Source organism: Bos indicus x Bos taurus, chromosome 13 (genome assembly GCF_003369695.1).
Source record: "Bos indicus x Bos taurus breed Angus x Brahman F1 hybrid chromosome 13, Bos_hybrid_MaternalHap_v2.0, whole genome shotgun sequence".
In the NCBI taxonomy this organism is placed as follows: domain Eukaryota; kingdom Metazoa; phylum Chordata; class Mammalia; order Artiodactyla; family Bovidae; genus Bos; species Bos indicus x Bos taurus.
Window position 1 is genome coordinate 28,542,706 of NC_040088.1, and position 16,298 is coordinate 28,559,003.

A 16,298-nucleotide genomic window follows, 5' to 3' on the forward strand; every position below is an offset into this window, starting at 1 on the left:
TGGGCCACCTTCGGGCTCCCCCAGGCCTCCAGGGCATGGGCTCTGGGAAACCTCTGAGGCCACCAGGCTTTGGGTTGACCCCAGCAAGGAGCAGATGGTTTTGACCCCTGTGCTGCCCAGCCAAGGGCCTTCCTCCAGGAGCATTCTGTCCCTGGAGCTCTGGAGGGTCCACTTCTGCCTGCTCTGTGCCCAGCCTACAGGCCACAGTCCCCAGGGTGCCCATGAAGGCCAGACCCTCGGGCATCCTGGTGGGCAATTTGTACCTTGGAGGGGGTCCAGACAGGCTCACATGTGCCCAGTGCCATGGGCTGGGCTGGCCAGCCCCCAGGTCCAGGGCTCTACACAGAAGTTCCCCAAAGCTCCTTTCTCCCACTCAGCTCACCTCCTTCCAGACTGGTGTCCTAGATGGGCAGGCCTGGCTTTCTAGAAGGCACACACATCCAGGATGCTCAGAAATGTGAGGCTTTGTGACTCCCCATAGGCTGGTCAGTGTGCTGTCAATGAGCAGACAGCCTGGATCAGGCAGGAGTCCAGAGTCCGGAGTTTGGCTTGTACATCCCCTCCTGTGGCCTCAGTGTCTCCAGCTGAGTGTAGGGGAGCCCCCACCCTGCTGACATAGGAGCACCAGGCTTTGTGAAGGATGCCACAAGCTGGAGGAATCAGACCAGTCACCTTATGGACTGGAACCTTTATGATCACAGCTATGGGTGCCGGCTGCCTGCTGGGCTGGGCCCCTGGCTGGCACTCACTCATCCTGTCTCCCTCCTCCCAAGCCATACTGGCTTTTTTTTTTTTTTTTTTTTTCATACTGGCTTTTGTTTATCTTAGGATAAAAGCCAGACCCCTCACTGCAGCCCCCAGGCCCCAAGGAGCCTCCTAGCTATGCGCTGCCTGTCTGGGCAGTCAGGCTGAGCCTCCAGCCTTCCCTCCCCCTCTATCTCGTGGAACTTTGGCCTTATTCCCTCCACCCAGGACACAACAGAGACCCTGCCCCTTCGTCTGCTCTCTTGGGCCCCTAGTGGGTCAGACAGGTATGCACCTGCCCTGCTTTCTCATATTCAGTTCAATCACACCTATGTCTTGCCTGTCCTTCTTGCCATATCCCCAGGCCTGGTGAAGAGGAGGTGCCTAGGGAGTGCCCACCACATGAAGGGCAGCCTCTTGGGTTTACCCTGTCACAGGTCCTTCTAGCCTGTGCAGGACCCTACGACTTGGGCCTCTGGTTCTCCAGAAGAAGCCCACTGCTGTACTCTGGGGACCCCTTCCCAGCCCAGGGTCTGTGAGCTGGAAGGAGAGGCAGGGCCTGCTGAGAGGAAGGAGCTGCCGTCTGAGATAGCCCCCATGTTGGCATCCTTGCACGATATCTCTCCCACCATGGCTCACCAGACGCCCCCCTGACCCAGCCCTGGGCTTAAGGAGCAACCCTCAGCCACAAATCTCCCACCCCAGCCCCAGGGGAGTGGTGGGCTGAGTTGGGGAGGCCCTAGGAACCCCTGAGGAGGGGGCCCGGACCTCCCTGGAGAGCCAATCAAATCCAGAGGGCAAAGGGAGGGGCTGGTTCAGAAGTGAGGTTGCTCTTCGGACCCCAGGCCCAGGTACCTCCCTCAATGGGGCACCTCCCAGCACCTTCCTGGGGTGTAAAGTTGGGGGTCCAGGGCTCCTGCTCCCAGATCTGTGGGGAGCAGTGGGTTGACCCCAGAAGGCTTACATCAGTCTCTGTATCCCCCACACAGGACGGCAGCATCCACATCAGACACCCACGGGGCCAACCTGTCTGCAGTGTTATTATTTACTCCATTTGGCCTTTGGCTCCTGGGACTCCCCCACGCCCCTGCTCACCACCTTCCTGCTCTGTACTGTGGACTGGGCAGCCCTGGGGGAAGCAGGTGAGGGGCAGGGGGTCCCCAGCACAGAAGGAGGGGGTGGCACGTAGGGACCTGGGTTGTCCCTGACCCCCCCTCCCTCTCAGGACTGACCTGCAGCAGGCCCTTCCCCCCAGGTCCCTGGGGGCCTGGCCGAGCTCCAGTTCCCGCGGGGTGAGGGCTCTGCAGCTCCTCCAGGAGGTGCCCACAGGCGGCCTTATATGGCCAGAAGGCCTTGCTGCCCAGGAGGAATCTGATCCCACGGGAAGGGCAGGGATGTGGGGCTGAGCCCCAGGCTGGGCCAGGCAGGGCCAAGGGGAGTGGTTTGAATGGCCCTAGTCTCCTGGCCCACAGCCCCCTAAAAGCAGCCAGATAAGCCCGACCCCCTTGCCAACTTTGGGACGTCTGGTTGGGGGCCCTGTGACAAACCCTGGGGGTCTGCCATCCTGGCAAGAGCTGCAAGATTTGAGGCCAGCCGCCCCACCCCGACAGTACCACCCAAACCATACCAGGTACAGCCTGCGAGGGTCTGGGGCCTGCAGCCTGGCTCTGGCCTTGACTGGCTAGGTCACTGGCCCTCAGTAAGTTGCCTCTTTCCCTGGGCAGGCCCAGCCTGGCATCAGTGCCCTCCCCAGAGTGGCACCAGGGTCCCCACACCGCATCTGGACACCTGCTGGGATTCAACCTCCCTGCCCAGCCTCCCCGCCTCCCTCCCAGCCCATCATCCCTCCCTCCATCACCCCCACCTCTCTCTGTCCCAACTCTCTCCTTCTCTGGGTTTCTCACTCTGGCTACCCTCTCTCTCTGCCTCTGTCTCCCTGCCTCTGTCTGTCTCTCCTTTTCTGTGTGTCTCTTGGTGTCCCTCTTCCTCCCACCTGCTGCCCTCCATCTGCTGAGCTCCACTACTCTGGGCAGCCCTAGCCCCTCCCCCAAAGATTGGCAGCAGCAGCGGTGACATAGGCTCCTCCTGCCCTCTGGCCCATCTGCCACCTGGAAGCTCTGGCCGTGGGGGCCTGGTGGGCCTTGCTGGCAGGGCTGGGAAGTGGGCCAGCCTATGAGGACGCAGCTTCCCTGGGCCCCTGAGCTGCCACATGGCTCTGGGACACAGCAAGTAGAGGTGGAGTCCACCTTTCCAGGGGCACCAGCGTCCACTGCCTGCACGTTGGGGCTGCGGCCAGGAGAGGCCCCAGACCATGCGCAGTGCAGCCGCTCAGTCGTGTCCGACTCTTTGCGACCCCATGAATCGCAGCACGCCAGGCCTCCCTGTCCATCACCAACTCCCAGAATTCACCCAGACTCATGTCCATTGAGTCAGTGATGCCATCCAGCCATCTCATCCTCTGTCGTCCCCTTCTCCTCCTGCCCTCAATGCCTCCCAGCATCAGAGTCTTTTCCAATGAGTCAACTCTTCGCATGAGGTGGCCAAAGTACTGGAGCTTCAGCTTTAGCATCATTCCTTTCAAAGAAATCCCAGGGCTGATCTCCTTCAGAATGGACTGGTTGGATCTCCTTGCAGTCCAAGGGACTCTCAAGAGTCTTCTCCAACACCACAGTTCAAAAGCATCAATTCTTCGGCACTCAGCCTTCTTTACAGTCCAACTCTCACATCCATACACGACTACTGGAAAAACCATAGCCTTGACTAGACAGACCTTTGTTGGCAAAGTAATGTCTCTGTTTTTGAATATGCTATCCAGGTTGGTCATAACTTTGCTTCCAAGGAGTAAGCGTCTTTTAATTTCATGGCTGCAGTCACTATCTGCAGTGATTTTGGAACCCCAAAAAATAAAGTCTGACACTGTTTCCACTGTTTCCCCATCTATTTCCCATGAAGTCATGGGACCAGATGCCATGATCTTCGTTTTCTGAATGTGGAGCTTTAAGCCAACTTTTTCACTCTCCTCTTTCACTTTCATCAAGAGGCTTTTTAGTTCCTCTTCACTTTCTGCCATAAGGGTGGTGTCATCTGCATATCTGAGGTTATTGACATTGCTCCCGGCAATCTTGATTCCAGCTTGTGTTTCTTCCAGTCCAGTGTTTCTCATGATGTACTCTGCATGGAAGTTAAATAAGCAGGGTGACAATATACAGCCTTGATGTACGCCTTTATTTGGAACCAGTCTGTTTTTCCATGTCCAGTTCTAACTGTTGCTTCCTGACCTGCATACAGATTTCTTAAGAGGCAGGTCAGGTGGTCTGGTATTCCCATCTCTTGAAGAATTTTCCACAGTTGATTGTGATCCACACAGTCAAAGGCTTTGGCATAGTCAATAAAGCAGAAATAGATGTTTTTCTGGAACTCCCTTGCTTTTTCCATGATCCAGAGGATGTTGGCAATTTGATCTCTGGTTCCTCTGCCTTTTCTAAAACCAGCTTGCACATCAGGAAGTTCATGGTTCACGTATTGCTGAAGCCTGGCTTGGAGAATTTTTAGCATTACTTTACTAGCGTGTGAGATGAGTGCAATTGTGCGGTAGTTTGAGCATTCTTTGGCATTGCCTTTCTTTGGGATTGGAATGAAAACTGACCTTTTCCAGTCCTGTGGCCACTGCTGAGTTTTCCAAATTTGCTGGCATATTGAGTGCAGCACTTTCACAGCATCATCTTTTAGGATTTGAAATAGCTCAACTGGAATTCCATCACCTCCACTAGCTTTGTTCTTAGTGATGCTTTCTAAGGCCCACTTGACTTTACATTCCAGGATGTCTGGCTCTAGGTCAGTGATCACATCATCGTGATTATCTAGGTCATGAAGATCTTTTTTGTACAGTTCTTTTGTGTATTCTTGCCACCTCTTCTTAATATCTTCTGCTTCTGTTAGGTCCATACCATTTCTGTCCTTTATTGAGCCCAACTTTGCATGAAATGTTCCCTTGGTATCTCTAATTTTCTTGAAGAGATCTCTAGTCTTTCCCATTCTGTTGTTTTCCTCTATTTCTTTGCATTGATCGCTGAGGAAGGCTTTCTTATCTCTTTTTGCTGTTCTTTGGAACTCTGCATTCAGATGCTTATATCTTTCCTTTTCTCCTTTGCTTTTCTCTTCTCTTCTTTTCACAGCTATTTGTAAGGCCTCCCCAGGCAGCCATTTTGCTTTTTTGCATTTCTTTTCCATGGGGATGGTCTTGATCCCTGTCTCCTGTACAATGTCACGAACCTCATTCCATAGTTCATCAGGCACTCTATGTATCAGATCTAGGCCCTTAAATCTATTTCTCGCTTCCACTGTATAGTCATAAGGGATTTGATTTGGGTCCTACCTGAATGGTCTAGACCATGGGCAGGGAGGGACAAGTGGTGACAGGGCCCCACTGTGCTCGGCGCAGCCGTTCCTGGGCCAGTTGGGGAGGCAGGGACTCTTGTCACCCTGCTGACCAGGTGAGCAGAGGGGGCAGGGCTGGCCCTGACCACCCCCTGTGTCTCCCCATACGAAAGAAAGAGGAGGATGGTGTGGGGGCCAGCCCCTGCCATGGGCCTGCATCTTGCCCGCAGGCTCTTGGGGAAAGCTGTCTCAGGCAGTGCAGTGACCCAGGAAGGGGGCCTGAGACAACACGTTGAGAGGTCGACAGCTGTCTGTCTGTCCAGGATATGCTCTGGGCAAGGGCTGCCTGGCTTCCCAGGCCAAGGAAGGGGAGGAGGCCTGCGGCAGCACTTAGCTAGTCCGTCCTCTGCAATCCAAATGGGCACGTGCCCTGGGCTGGCAGAAACCCGTGACATCTCCTCCCAGGAGGGGCCGGGCACAGTCCTTGGGAGCCCTAACTTGGATGCTGCCCGGGGACTGCAACCCACCCACCCTGAGGCCCCCAGCTGTGACTGTAACAAGGGGTCCCTCCTCTGTCTGTAACCTCAGGTGGCTTTTAAGAGGCAGGTTGCCCTGTCGTTCCTGTCTTCGGAACCCCGCACAGCCTCCAAGGTCCTTGAGCAGCCCCTCACCCCCTCAGAGCCCACAGCGTCCAGCCTCACTGGCCTCCACACAAATGCTAAATGCTCTTTTGCACCACAGGACCTTTGCACAAACCACACCTTCCACCAGAAATCTCCCACCCCGCTCTCAGCCCACCCTACAGACCCCAGCTTCAGGGTACATTCCCCCTTTCTTCCTCCAACAACTATGTAATATTTTGATTTATTACATTTCACCTTATTATTTTGTTATTTAGTGTCCTGAGTCCTGTGCTGAGCAAGTGCTGGGCAGTCATGGCTGGATGCTGGGACACCTGTGCCCCATTGCCTTCACATTGGCCTGGAGGCCTGGGATAGGGGCAGGCAGGTCAGAGGGGAGAGGGCTTGGCGCCCAGGCCTCTGTTCCTCTTGTGCAGCAGCCACAGTGCATAGTAAAAACACCGACAGCAACAAGTGTGGGCAAAGATCTGGGGAGTCGGGGCACCCGCACTGCTGGTGGGGATGCAGATGGTGTGGGTGTGGAACAGTCTTGTGCTTCCTGAAAGGTGAAACACAGTGTCCCCGTGGGTCCACACCTCCACTCCCGGGGATGGGTCCATGTGAATCCCCTCCATGAATGTTTGTGGCAGCCCTTTCTGTAACAGTTGCAGAGGGGAACCAGCCCAGATGCCATCAGCGTGTGAGCAGAAGGGAGGTGGTCCGGGCACCGGGCAGGTCCACGCCTGTCACAACACCGAGCCTGGGACGCAGGCTCTTTGAAGAAGCTGCTGGAAGCAGGGGCTGGCAGCTGGGGCGCACCTGGGCTGCTGGCCTCTCCCAGGTGGACAGGGAGGCGCGGCTTAGCCGGTGCCGAAAGGTGGAGATGGCAGAGGCTGAGTCACCTCTGGGTGCCGAGCCACCCACAGCCACACAGCCCCCACGCTAGCCAGCTGGCCCCGTGCATCCCGTGAGCATGGGAGAGGTGCAGGTTTGTGTTTAGGGCTGTGGGGAACCAAGACACTCAACCCTAAACAGCAGACTGACTCACCCTGACTCACCCTGTCTTCCTCGAGCACACACGGGGCCCTTGGTCACACGCAGGGCTTGTGCCTGAGGCTTGAGCCTCAGGGCCTGACTGAGAACCGCCCCCCCGAGTACTGGGGCTCCCCCAGGGCCACCAGAGCTTCAGGTGCAAGTGACACCCCAACCAAGCCCATCTCCTGTCACCCCAACTTCATAAAAGGAGGGCATGAGACCATGGAAGGGGTGGGGGGCATAGGGGAACCTGCAGTTGGACCCCCATCTGCCCGCCCAAGGCTCTGTCCTGCCGGCAGCTCAGGAGGTCCCCTCCAGGACCCCCGCGGGGCCTCTGCTGCAGGGAGAGGTAGGGTGGTGGGTGGGGCTCAGCTCAGGCCTCTGTTTGCCCCAAGTTTCAACATTTACAGAACATTCGTCCTGGGCTCTTCTGGGGAGGTATTTCCTACAGGAATGTAAACATTCGAGACTTGGAAGGCTCGTGCCGGGCACGGCGCTGGTGGGTCTCCTGGGAGCTGGTCTTCATCTTGGGGTGGGGGGTGGTTCTGGGAGTCCGTTCCTGGCCTCCCCAGTGGGTGGGAACTGAGAGTCACCCCTCCTTGGGAGCCTGGTCTCCTATGGCCTCCATGCTCCATCTGGGGCTTGCTGTTGTGACCTCAGGTCAGAGGCACGACCTCTCTGGGCCCACCGAGTCAATGGCATTGATTCTGTTTTCTCGCCTCATCTTTGGCCCCAGCCCCTCAGCACCACTCACCTAGTGGGGCTTTAGGCAGCAGCCTTTTCTGTGCCATGTGCTGGTAGCTTGGCAGGCCCCTGGTCTGATGGGCACAAAAGTCTGTCTTACAGACAGGAGACAGGGCATAAGAGGGTTCTGTGGATTCTGCCTGTCGCTAGCACCATGATTCTGAGGCTCTGTGCAACCCGGCCTTTTGTTCAGGAGTCAAGGGACTGCCGGCTAAGTCCTGCCCTTATCTGCAAGGTGCTCAGTCCCTATCCTGCAGGCTTGCTCCTGGCTGGGCCTATGTCCGCATCTCTCTGGGACGCCTGACCCCAATCGTCCTCATTGAGGCCTGTGGCCCCAGTCCCAGGAAGCCAAATGGGGCAGAGCCTCAAGAGGTTGCCTGGGCCTCACAGGAGGCGGGTGCCAGCAGCCTTCAGGCCTCCAGCATCTCCACTGGAATGCTCGGAGCTCCCATCACCTGCCCACCCTGGGAGGAATGTAGCCTGGGCTACTGGGAGCCAGGAGCCCGGGAGGAGGGGTGGTAAGAGGCTTCCCTCCACCTTCTGGAATTCCCCAGGCCTGGCACCAGATCCCAGCCTGCTTCTCCCCACCCCCACCACTGAATGAGCCCCTGGCTCTCCTCTCCACAGGCTGCTGGGCACTAGGGTGACCAGTGGGAAGGGGTGGCACTTTCCATGGCTGGTCCCTGCTTTACAATGTCCCCTCCTCAGAGAGGCCTTCCCTGACCACCTGAGCTATGGCCCCTTTGGAGAGGCCATTGGCCTTCAAAGCCCTAGACCAGGCCCCACTGGCGTTCTGGGCTGGACGCCTCCCTATGGGTCATCCTGGGTGCTGTGGGGTTTCGAGCAGCATCCCTGGTCTCCACCCAATTGTGGCTACAGCAACCTCCCTGCCTCAAGTCAGGACAGCGTACTGCTGTGTATCCTGGGCAGGGTGGGGAAGGAACATTCCCAGATGAGACCCACTGCCCCAGACCTTCCTGAGATGAGATGCTTATTGTCGTCTTCTCCGGGAGAACTGATGCTTTCAAACTGGTGCCGGAGAAGACCATTGAGTCCCCTGAACAGCAAGAAGATCAAACCAGTCAATCCTAAAGGAAATCAACCCTGAATATTCACGGGAAGGACAGATGCTGAAGCTGAAGCTCCAGTACTTTGGCCACCTGATGCAACGATGTGAAGAGACGACTCATTGGAAAAGACCCCGATGCTGGGAAAGATTGAAGGCAGGAGGAGAAGGGGATGACAGAGGATGAGATGGTTGGATAGCATCACTGACTCGATGGACATGAGTTTGAGCAAGCTCTGGGAGATAGTGAAGGACAGGGAAGCTGGAGTGCTGCAGTCCCTGGGGTAGCAAAGGGTCAAACACGACTTAGTGACTGAACAACAACAGGTACAGGAGCTCCCTGGGGACAGGGGTCACCTGTCCTGAACGCTGCAGGGCCCAGGACTCGCCTGGGGCCACAGGACAGCCACCTGCCCTCAGTCATCTGCATGAGGTCATAGTGGGTGGGGGGGCAGAGGCAACTCCTGGCTGGGCCCTGCTGGACATCCTGGGGCCTCAGAGGATTTGCAGAGCTGGGCAGGGAGGGGAGAGCTGGGGATGGGCAGAGCGAGACAAGCCTGGGCTAGGCTCCGCACCGGGGCAGGAATTTGGGTCCCCTCACCCTCCACCTGCGCTCTCCAGGCCCAGCAAACCTCTGCCTCTGGGCATGTTCCAGCAGCTGCTGACACACTCACTACCTGGTGCTCAGAGGCTGGGCCCTGCGGGCAGATTATCACCACCAGGGGCCAAGGGAGAGCCTTCCCCTCTAGTCCATTCCAGGCTCCCAGCTGGGTGTCCCCACTGGGCAGATGAGGGACCCCCACACCCCTGCTCCGGAGTTAAGCCTCCTTAGGGCTCAGCTTTGGGCTTGGGCATGGGGCAGTGTTGGGGGGTTCCTGTCTTCGTGTCCAAGGCCCCGTTCTGGCTGCACTATGTCCCATCCCCCCACCCCAGAGGTCCAGGCTGGGTCAAGCCCTGCCCTGTGCCCTGGTTCTGTAACTCTGGGGGAGCCACTTCCTCTCCCTTGGCCTCAGTTTCCTGCTCTGTACAGTGGGCTCATAATTGCACATCCTCTCAGGGTGGCCATGGGGCCACCTGGGTGGGATCAGAGGTCAGCTTGGGGATAGAACCTGGTGTCCCCCTGGCGGGCCTGGCCCAGGAGTAAAGGTGGGCCTTGCAGCCTTCTTGCTTTGAACCTGAAACTCCACCCAGTTTGGCTGGAATGTCTTGGCCTCTGGCCAGCGTGGTGAGCCTGTGGCGTGTCCACTGGGATGAGCCAGCTGGCTGCTGCGTGCACGCCTGGGGTGGAAGTGCCTCCATTCCTGTCCCTTGGCTCAGCCCTTGTGGCCTGGCCCTGAGGGAGGGGTGGGGCCAGAAGACGAGACATTCCTGGGTGTCTCTGATCTCATAGTGCTCTCTGTTATGTGTCAGTGGGGGTCCAGGTGCCCAGCTTAGGCCCCCACCCCACCTCCAGAATGTCTGTACACGTAACTGGTAAAGAGGTCCGTGAAGGCCTCCTGGGAGCCAGGTGGGGAGGGGAGAGGCCCATCCAGATGCTGCCCCAATGCCAGCACAGTCTGCAGCACACTCTGCCTGCATTTGTGAATGCAGATGTAAAAACCAGGGGGGTGGGGGGTCACTTATGGTCTGTGTTCCTTATCACCACGTGTGGGTTATATCTCAATGAAAAAGTCTAACACAGTAGAATAGTTTGAGCAAACTCTGGGCTTCCCTGGTGGCTCAGAGGATAAAGAATCCATCTGTAATGCAGGAGACCCAGGTTTGATCCCCGGGTTGGGAAGATCCCCTGGAGAAAGAAATGGCAACTCACTCCAGTATTCTTGCCTGGAGAATTCCATGGACAGAGGAGCCTGGTGGGCTACAGTTCCTGGGGTTGCAAAGAGTCAGACACTCTGAGCGGCTAACACACACACTGGAAGATAGTAAAAGACGGAAGCCTGGCATGCTAGTCCATGGACTCGCAGAGTCAGACAGGACTAAGCGACTGAACAACAAATAAAATAGAATGACAAAATAAAATAGAACAGAAAGGGTGACCGGCTGGATGCTCTCAGGCTCCTGGCCCTGACGGCCTGTGAGTACCAGTGCCCAAGGCCCCACACCCCAGGTCACTGAGGTCAGACCTACATGCTGGGGCTGCACACCTGCTGGGACCTCCCTTAAGCTCACAGAGACTAGGGAGACTTAGAGTCAGACGGAACCGCCTGTCTCCTTGAGACCAGAGGACAGTCTGGAGTTGTGGCTGGCGGCGGTGGCACCAGGGCCTGCTGGAGTCCCTCTGAGGCAGGTCTGTGTCCACAGCTGGACCTTCTCCCAGGGAACCAGGGCAGGCAGGACGGGCTGATGGCTGCAACTCCTGGCTAGGTTTGCACGGGGAGAATCCTGTCCCTTGGCCCTGACCTGTGGCTCACCCTGGGCCCGCGCCCAGGCCCGGAAGGAGGGTTTCCTGGTTTCGGGGCTGGTTCCCCTCCACACACAATGCGTGTCAGGCTGCCCGGGCCCCACCCAGCCCAGACACAGCTGCTCTGGGAGGAGCCAGGAGGTGCCCCTCAGCCCCCTGCCCAGGAAGGCTGTGTCCCATGCATCTGAGCCCTGCTTACCTGCCATGGGCTAGGCCCAGGACAGTGCAGGTGAACGGGCAGTGGATGCTGGACGTGGACACTGGCCAACACCTCTGGCCACTGGCACCCTACTGGGCAGCCTGAATGGGGTCCTGTGTGAGATGCGGGTGGTGAGATGCGGCTTCAAGTCAACCCAGGAGTCAGCTCTACAGCCGTGTAGACCTGGGGTCACGGCATAACAACCCAAATGATGGTGGCGGCGGTGGTGCTGAGGGTGACAGTGACGCTGGTGGTGACAGTGGGGCTGAGGACCGACTGCCGCGTCCACTCTGAGCTCCCCAGGCGTGTTAACCCTTCGGGGTGGTGCTCTTACCACTGTCCCCACTTTGCAGCCGGGAGGAGAGACAGCTAAGTGACTGGCCACACAGCTAAGAGGCAGGAGGGTGCAAGGTCAGCCTGTCGTCCTAATGTGATAATGCAAGGTGGGGTGATCTAGAGCACTTGGGGTGCAGGGGGCAGGAAGAGGTGTAGGTTCTGCAGGCCTGGAGGTGCTCAAGGATCCTGATGGGGACCACCCTGCTCAACAGCTGCTGCTCTGAGCCCCTGGGGGCTGCCCCAGGAGGACAGCATCTTCAAGCGCCAGGTCCTCCTGCCCCCAACCCCTTCACCCCACCCAGCCTCTGGCCCTTTCCCAACCTGGAGCCCTCATAGGAAGCTCAGTAAACAAGTCACCCCTTGGCTGGGGGCCAGAGGCCTGAGGGAGATGGCCAGCCCCCTACAGCCAGCAGGAAAGCGACTGATGAGCCTCTGTCCTTGAGCCCCGCCCAGGGATGCCTGCAGGGCTAGGCACAGCTCTTGGGCACCCCATAGTGGCTGCTGGGCAGAGTACAGGCAGGGACACCTCTCCTGAGTTCCGACCTCCCTCAGCCTCCAGCCTGAGCAGCTGCCCCCCGACCCCACGCCTGACTTCAGATGACAGGGGCACTGCTGATGGAAGGCCCAGCTGGCTCCCTTCAGGGACCACTCGCTCCTGTCTGTGGGACCTGGGACAGCAGGGTCTCTTCTTATTTTTAAAATTTATTTAAACAGACAAAGCAGTTTCTCAAAGAGGGGCTCATTCATATAGATTTCACTGCCAGGGGGTGGGGTCACAGAACTTCCTTTTGAAGAACTTGGCCTGAGGAACTCTGGCCCCACCCGGAAGAGACTGTGTTGTCTTCTGTGTGTCCATGCGTGTCCTATAGTATTTAAAATATTTTTTATTGTGATAATATAAATAAAACTTACCGCCTTGACCATTAAGTGTGCAGTTCAGTGGTATTAAATACATTCATAATGTTGTGCAGCCATCACCACCATCCATCTCTACAACTTCCTCACCTTGCAGAATGGAGCTGTATGCCCATTAGACACTAACCCCCGCCCCCAGCCCCCGCCGTTGTTATTCGACTCCTCTAGGCACCTTGTGTAACTGGAATTACACTGTACTTGTGACTGGCTTATTTTAGCACAGTTTCTCAAGTTTCATCCATATGCTTGTCACAATTTCCCTCCTTTTTAAAGATGAACAACATTCCACTGTGTGCATAGACCATATCCTGCTTATCCCTTCACCCACCCAGACACGTGGGTTGCTTCCATCATAGACTATTGTGAATAATGCTGCTGTGAACATGGCTGTACAAATCTCTTCAAGACACCGCTTTCTTTTGGGTAAGTAACCTAGAAGTGGAATTGTTGGGTCCTATGGCAGTTCTATTTTTAAGTTTTTGAAAAACCACTGTACTGTTTCCACAGCAGCTATACCATTTTACCTTCTACCAACAATGCACAGGATTTCAATTTCTCCACAGCCTCAACACTTATTTTTTCAAATTCATTGTAGTCATTCTAATGGGTGTGAGTGGATTTTGTTACACGTGCAAGTGAAGCAAACTATGGACAGGACACAGATTAAAAATCCAACTGCCCCTTCTAAAGAGCTGGAAGCAAAAGCACGGTACCAGCGCATGCCCCTTGCACTCAACACTACCAGAGATGGGCAAACCACCTAAGCTCCCCTCCAGCCCAATCCCTGGACCCACTCCTACGCTCACGCCACATAATGGAGCAGACAAGGGAACCTATTACTTGTTTTCACTCCTTCCTACTGCAGCAGGAACCCTGATAAAGCCTTGCCTGAATTTCTTATCTCATCTCATATCAATTTCTATCGACTAGGGAGGACAAGAAAGGCTTCCCAGGTGGTGCTAGTGGTGAAGAATCCACCTGCCAGTGCAGGAGATCCAGGTTCAACCCGAGTTGGGAAGATTCCCTGGAGGAGGGCATGGCAGCCCACTCCAGTATTCTTGCCTGGAGAATTCCATGGATAGAGGAGCCTGGAGGGCTACAGTCCATGTGGTCGCAGAGTCCGAAGCAACTTAGTACACATGCATGCAGGGAGGACAAGAACCCTGGTCCATAACACAACCACAAGCATAAACACGTGATGTCCCTGCATGTGCTGGGGGTCCTGGAAAGGGCACACATCTCCAGCTGGCACCAACAGGAATGATGACCTTCCTACAGGGCACTGGCCTCAGTGACCTGAGGCCCAGCTGCCAGAGCCCAGTGGAAGCAACAGCAAACACACTGCCCACTCGAACACTGGTTTCCAGGTATGAGAAGCCTCAGCCCTGACCAGGCCCAGACATTAAACCCTCCCGGACCTATACAGAAGTTGGCTGTGACTCAAATGGAGCACCGTGAGGACAGGCCGACCAGGATCATTCGCAGTCGCCACAAGGTGAGCAGACACAGCCCTGGAAGAGCCCTCATCTGTGCGACCTCACGGAGACTTGAGTCGGGGAAGTGAGGGGGTACCCAATATTGGAGGACCGGGCGGGTTTGCCGAGTAAGAGGTATCGGGATTTCCGAGACTCCACTGCCGGGCTCGGCCCTGGGCAGCAGGGGCGGCGGGGTGTACAAGCTCTGGAGTCGACCCCCGAGGGGCCCTCTCTCTCATATGAAAGATGAAGTCCCAAGGGGGTGTTTCAGCTGAGATGGCGGGGCACAATCACAGGATTGCGGGACGGGGGGCTCTGGAGTTAGCTCTGCAGCCTGGAGTTTTTCTGTTTTCTTCATTAACAGACTCTCGCACCAGGGACGGGCCTGGCATAGACTGCTCCGGGGAGGATGGAGTGGGACTGATGTGGCGGAAGGATCCTGAGCAGGGCCCAGATAGTGCTGAGCACCCGCCGTGCGAGTCTGACCTGGCTCCGTCACGAGGCGTGGCCAAACTCCTTTCTAGCTCAGACCCGGGTTTCTGGGGCAGTTAAGTTCCATTTTCGGGAGAAGCCCGTCACCCGAGCCCTGCCACTCCTCCTTCAGGACCCCAGGGCTCTCTCTTGCTCTTATAACCAGCGGCGCCCCGTCTGTGTCCATCTTCGCGGTGCTTGGCTTGGCCCTGGGGTAAGACCCCCGGAGCGATCTGTAGCTCCCACGTGCTGACAACCCGGCTCGTGCCAGCACTCCCGCCCTCCCACCTGCGTCGGGTCCTGCCTGGGTGCCCTTGGCACTGGCCGATCCCGGCGGCGGGAAGCGCCCACCGGGGCGAAAACCACCGCTGCGAAGACGCGCCCACCTGCGATCTCGCAAGTTCGCACCAGCAGCCCGCCCAAATCCGTGGGACGCCTGGAAGTTTCCGACCACTGGAAGCGGAAATGCGTCACAGTGACCGTACCGCCCCCTCCTCCGACCCCGCGCAAACTCGCGGCGGGGCGCGGGACCCGGAAGTACTCGCCAAGGCCCCGCCCCTCCCGCCAATAGCGCTGCCGGGGGAAGTGGCGCTTCCTTTCTGCGCTCGAGCTCCTCGTGGTGCCATCAGGTGGGCTGCGCGGCCGGCGTCCGGGCAAGGGGGACGGCGCGGAGCCCGAGGTCGGGAGGGAGGATGGCACGAGGTCTGGGACCGGTGCAGGAGAACGGCTTTAGGGCTCGCAGTCGGGGGGTAGGGGGACGGCGCTGGGCCCGGGATCGGGACGGGAACATAGCCTAGCGCGCGGTGGTCGGGGCTGGGCTGGGAGGGGCGCGCGGACACGGTCCGCCCTCACGAAGCCGCCTTGGGGTCCCGCAGACGCTGGCTCAACATGCAGAACGACGCCGGTGAGTTCGTGGACCTGTATGTGCCGCGGAAATGGTGAGCGTCCCCCTCTCCTGCCCCTAAACCCCCCACACCCAACCTATATCTCCCCGCTCACTGCGCTTCCCCCGCAGCTCCGCCAGCAACCGTATCATCGGCGCCAAGGACCACGCGTCCATCCAGATGAACGTGGCCGAGGTGAGCTGGGCGGCCGCAGGGCCTACCCGCTGGGTGAGGGGGGCGAGGTCGGGCGGACTTGCACGTTGATTTCCAAACCTCAAGTTTCGACCCGAAGATGCTTGGGCACCTCTTTATGACTTCTTTTTTCAATTTTTAGGTTGACAAGGTGACGGGCAGGTTTAACGGCCAGTTTAAAACCTACGCTATCTGCGGGGCCATTCGCAGGATGGTGTGTGTCTCGGGGCTTCGCGCTTACCTTGTGGGCTTTTGAACCGGAATAGCGTCCCCCTCGCTGTCCCCAAGCCTGAGCGGGTTTGTTGGCGAAATGGACTGGAGCCTTTTGGCTCAGATTGTGCTGGTTGCCAGCCTCTTCCTGGGGGTGGAAATAGGACGCTCAGGATCCAAAAAAAGGGCCACCCCACCTTGGAAAACCTCGGAGCTTTTCGGTTGTCACAGGGACCTCCTTGAGACCCTGTCCCCCACTGTAGAGTCGACGGTCTGCCTGTTGCTAGCTAGTCTCCACTTGGTCCAACCAGTGGGCAGCTGGGCGGGATTTCTGGCTAGAAGAGCAGCTGGTCCCAACCTGCTTTTTTCCCTAGGGCGAGTCAGATGACTCCATTCTCCGGCTGGCCAAGGCTGATGGCATCGTTTCAAAGTAAGAGGACTGGAGTTTGGGCACTGGGGCCTAGGATGCTTCACAAACCAGGTTTTAATGTCCTTTTTTGTTCCAGGAACTTCTGACTGAAGAGCATCCCGGACATGGAATATTTGTTATAAATAAATAGTGAAAACTTACCTGCTTCATTCTGTGTTTTTTTTGGGGGGGGGGTGGGCTCTTCTGGGCTCTGGAGTGT

At 57.2% G+C, this 16,298-nt stretch overlaps 1 protein-coding gene and 1 long non-coding RNA gene across 3 annotated transcripts; one reads left to right on the forward strand and one right to left on the reverse strand.

The window, feature by feature from the left end:
• Window positions 1-12,206: 12,206 nt before the first annotated feature.
• On the reverse strand, window positions 12,207-14,853 carry LOC113903244. The gene is made up of 2 exons (XR_003514059.1): window positions 14,770-14,853; window positions 12,207-12,385 (listed from the first exon to the last, which is right to left on the reverse strand). It is a non-coding gene; the product is annotated as an uncharacterized LOC113903244 (long non-coding RNA).
• A 58-nt stretch (window positions 14,854-14,911) lies between these two features.
• RPS21 (ribosomal protein S21) lies at window positions 14,912-16,239 on the forward strand. 2 transcript variants are annotated; one of them, XM_027559082.1, is made up of 6 exons: window positions 14,912-15,012; window positions 15,259-15,321; window positions 15,399-15,462; window positions 15,602-15,673; window positions 16,044-16,099; window positions 16,176-16,239. In XM_027559082.1, the coding sequence occupies exons 2-6, from the start codon at window positions 15,272-15,274 to the stop codon at window positions 16,183-16,185; spliced, it is 252 nt and encodes an 83-aa protein (XP_027414883.1). In that variant the 5' UTR covers window positions 14,912-15,012; window positions 15,259-15,271; the 3' UTR covers window positions 16,186-16,239. The 2 variants fall into 2 exon arrangements, with proteins under 2 accessions (XP_027414883.1, XP_027414884.1); XM_027559083.1 differs by having other exon boundaries at window positions 14,938-15,085.
• The last annotated feature ends 59 nt before the right edge of the window (window positions 16,240-16,298 follow it).

Bases quoted from the DNA above. Each gene is read 5' to 3' on its own strand.
- RPS21 (XM_027559082.1), top strand. From the start codon at position 15,272: ATGCAGAACGACGCCGGTGAGTTCGTGGACCTGTATGTGCCGCGGAAA. The intron at 15,322-15,398 runs GTGAGCGTCCCC...CTTCCCCCGCAG, and splicing joins CTGTATGTGCCGCGGAAATG to CTCCGCCAGCAACCGTATCA. The intron at 15,674-16,043 runs GTGTGTGTCTCG...TTTTTTCCCTAG, and splicing joins GCGGGGCCATTCGCAGGATG to GGCGAGTCAGATGACTCCAT.